The sequence below is a fragment of the Buceros rhinoceros genome, unplaced genomic scaffold (genome assembly GCF_000710305.1).
Source record: "Buceros rhinoceros silvestris isolate BGI_N320 unplaced genomic scaffold, ASM71030v1 scaffold31298, whole genome shotgun sequence".
Lineage (NCBI taxonomy): Eukaryota > Metazoa > Chordata > Aves > Bucerotiformes > Bucerotidae > Buceros > Buceros rhinoceros.
Genome location: NW_010426782.1, coordinates 14,483 through 16,308, shown reverse-complemented (window position 1 = coordinate 16,308; position 1,826 = coordinate 14,483). Strand labels below are relative to the sequence as shown.

At 63.5% G+C, this 1,826-nt stretch overlaps 1 protein-coding gene across 1 annotated transcript in view; it reads left to right on the top strand.

The window, feature by feature from the left end:
- Positions 1–1,130: 1,130 nt before the first annotated feature.
- SIMC1 (SUMO-interacting motifs containing 1) overlaps positions 1,131–1,826 on the top strand; it is a gene marked incomplete at its 5' end in the record, with an annotated part of 5,818 nt that continues 5,122 nt past the window's right edge. Inside the window, one exon of the mRNA XM_010141643.1 lies at positions 1,131–1,265. Coding sequence (XP_010139945.1) covers positions 1,131–1,265 — 135 coding nt within the window. The remainder of the gene's footprint in view (positions 1,266–1,826) is intronic.

Genomic DNA, 1,826 nt, shown 5'->3' with positions numbered 1-1,826 from the left:
CTCCTGGTCCACCCCACCGACGGTGTGACAACAGGCCAGTGCATCGCGGTTCAGGGCACGATACCACTGGCGAGGCACAACCCTGGGCAGGGGGTGACGGTCTGTCCTCCACCGCCACCCACTGCTCTTGGCTCTTGTTCCGAGGCAGCCGTTCGGTGGTCTCCCGGTCAGCGGGGCTGGCTGGAGCCTGGGCAGCACCAGCCCCCATCAGCTCCACCGGCCTCCCAGAGCACACAGCTGCTGGGTTTTGTCACCTCTCCAGGCTACGTGGACTTAAACTGTCCACAAAACGTGGTCCTGCTTTAAGATGCTGGAGGTTGGTGGTTTGGGGGTTGTCGTTTTTGGTTTGGTTTTGTTTTTTTTTTGAGAGCAGACAGGCTCTGACCCCTCTTGGGCACGTTGAGATCCTGAGAAGTGCCGTGCCCTGCCCTGCCCTGCCTGCCGGTGGTGCGGACACAGCTGCCTGCTCCTGCTGCCCCTCGCACAGGCACGTCCTTTGAGCTCCAGGTGCAGCTTCACCCGGCGAGCCCTGGGGGACAGTCCCCAGAGTCTGAGGGCCGCTGCAGCTCTGGCTTGGCGCCATGGTTGCACAGGAGCTCCATTCCCCAGGCTCATGTCCGTGTTGTGGGTGAGGTTTTGCCACAGGGCCGGTGCTGAGGTTTGGATCCTGTGTTGCTGCTGCCAGCACTGGGCAGGAGCCCCTGGGCATGGGGGAACGGGAGCACTCCCCGTGGCACCCCAGCAGTGCTGGCATTTCCCCATGCCAGGATGGAGCTGAGCAGGCAGCCAGGCCCGCTCTGGGCCCAGGCGGGAGTTGGGGCAGACGTCACTGCCACAGGGAGCCCCGTGGAAGCAGGAAGGAAAGGCCCGGGTTGGGCTCCGGCTCAGCCATCCTGCAGGGGCAGGCTGACGCCTGAGCTCAGGATTGCTGCCCCCCAGGCCGCCTCATCCCCTTGGCCGGGTGGTGGGGTCTTTGTCCCTGGTGTCTCTTCCTAGGCTGATGCCAATGAACCCCTTTTCCCCCATGGGCTGGAATGACAGTGCCACCATAGCAGAAGCTCTTGGCAGGGAAGGACCGAAGCACCCAGTTGCCACCATCGCTGACAGCACTGGCCCCTCTGTCCCCACAGGAGATCATCGATCTGACCTGTGAGGACACGAGCACAGATGCTGCACCATGGAGCAACCTCACCATCATCGACCTGACGGAGGACACATGCAGCCCTCCCTGCACCACCGGCGAGGCTGCACAGGACCCGGGGCAGGCACCTACTGCCCCAGCAGCAGACACGTCCCATCCTCAGCTCTGCTCCACCTCAGTGCAAGAAGCGGAGACAGCGGCAGGGCTGAACCCTGCAGCACCCAGGCTCAGCGCACCCACAGAGCCTAGTGCCACCACAGACACGGCAGAGAGCAGGGAGATCTGGGGCAGCTCCTCTCCAAGCTCCAGCTGCCACAGCTCCTCCTGCAGCCCCAAGCAGGACTGCAGCACTACCACTTTTAACAGTGACTTGGGCTCCCTGGCCAGCATGCAGCTGGACTCAGACCTGTTGTCCCTGTCCCCCTCCAGCCCAGACAGCAGCAGCTGGAGATCTGGTGGCCCAGAGGAAGAGACTCCTCATCTCTGCCAGCAAAGGGAGCTCCCCCCCAGGCTGAGCCCTGCCCCAGCCCTCCCCACAACCCCAGGGAAGGCCTGGGGGGCTTTGCTGGAAGCAGGTGACTTACTCCCGCACAAAGCAATCCAGCAAGTGACCCCAGCCAGGACCAAGGCTGACAGCAAGGCCTGGCTGAACAGGCTGCACTTTTTCCGGAGGAGCGGAGTCCAG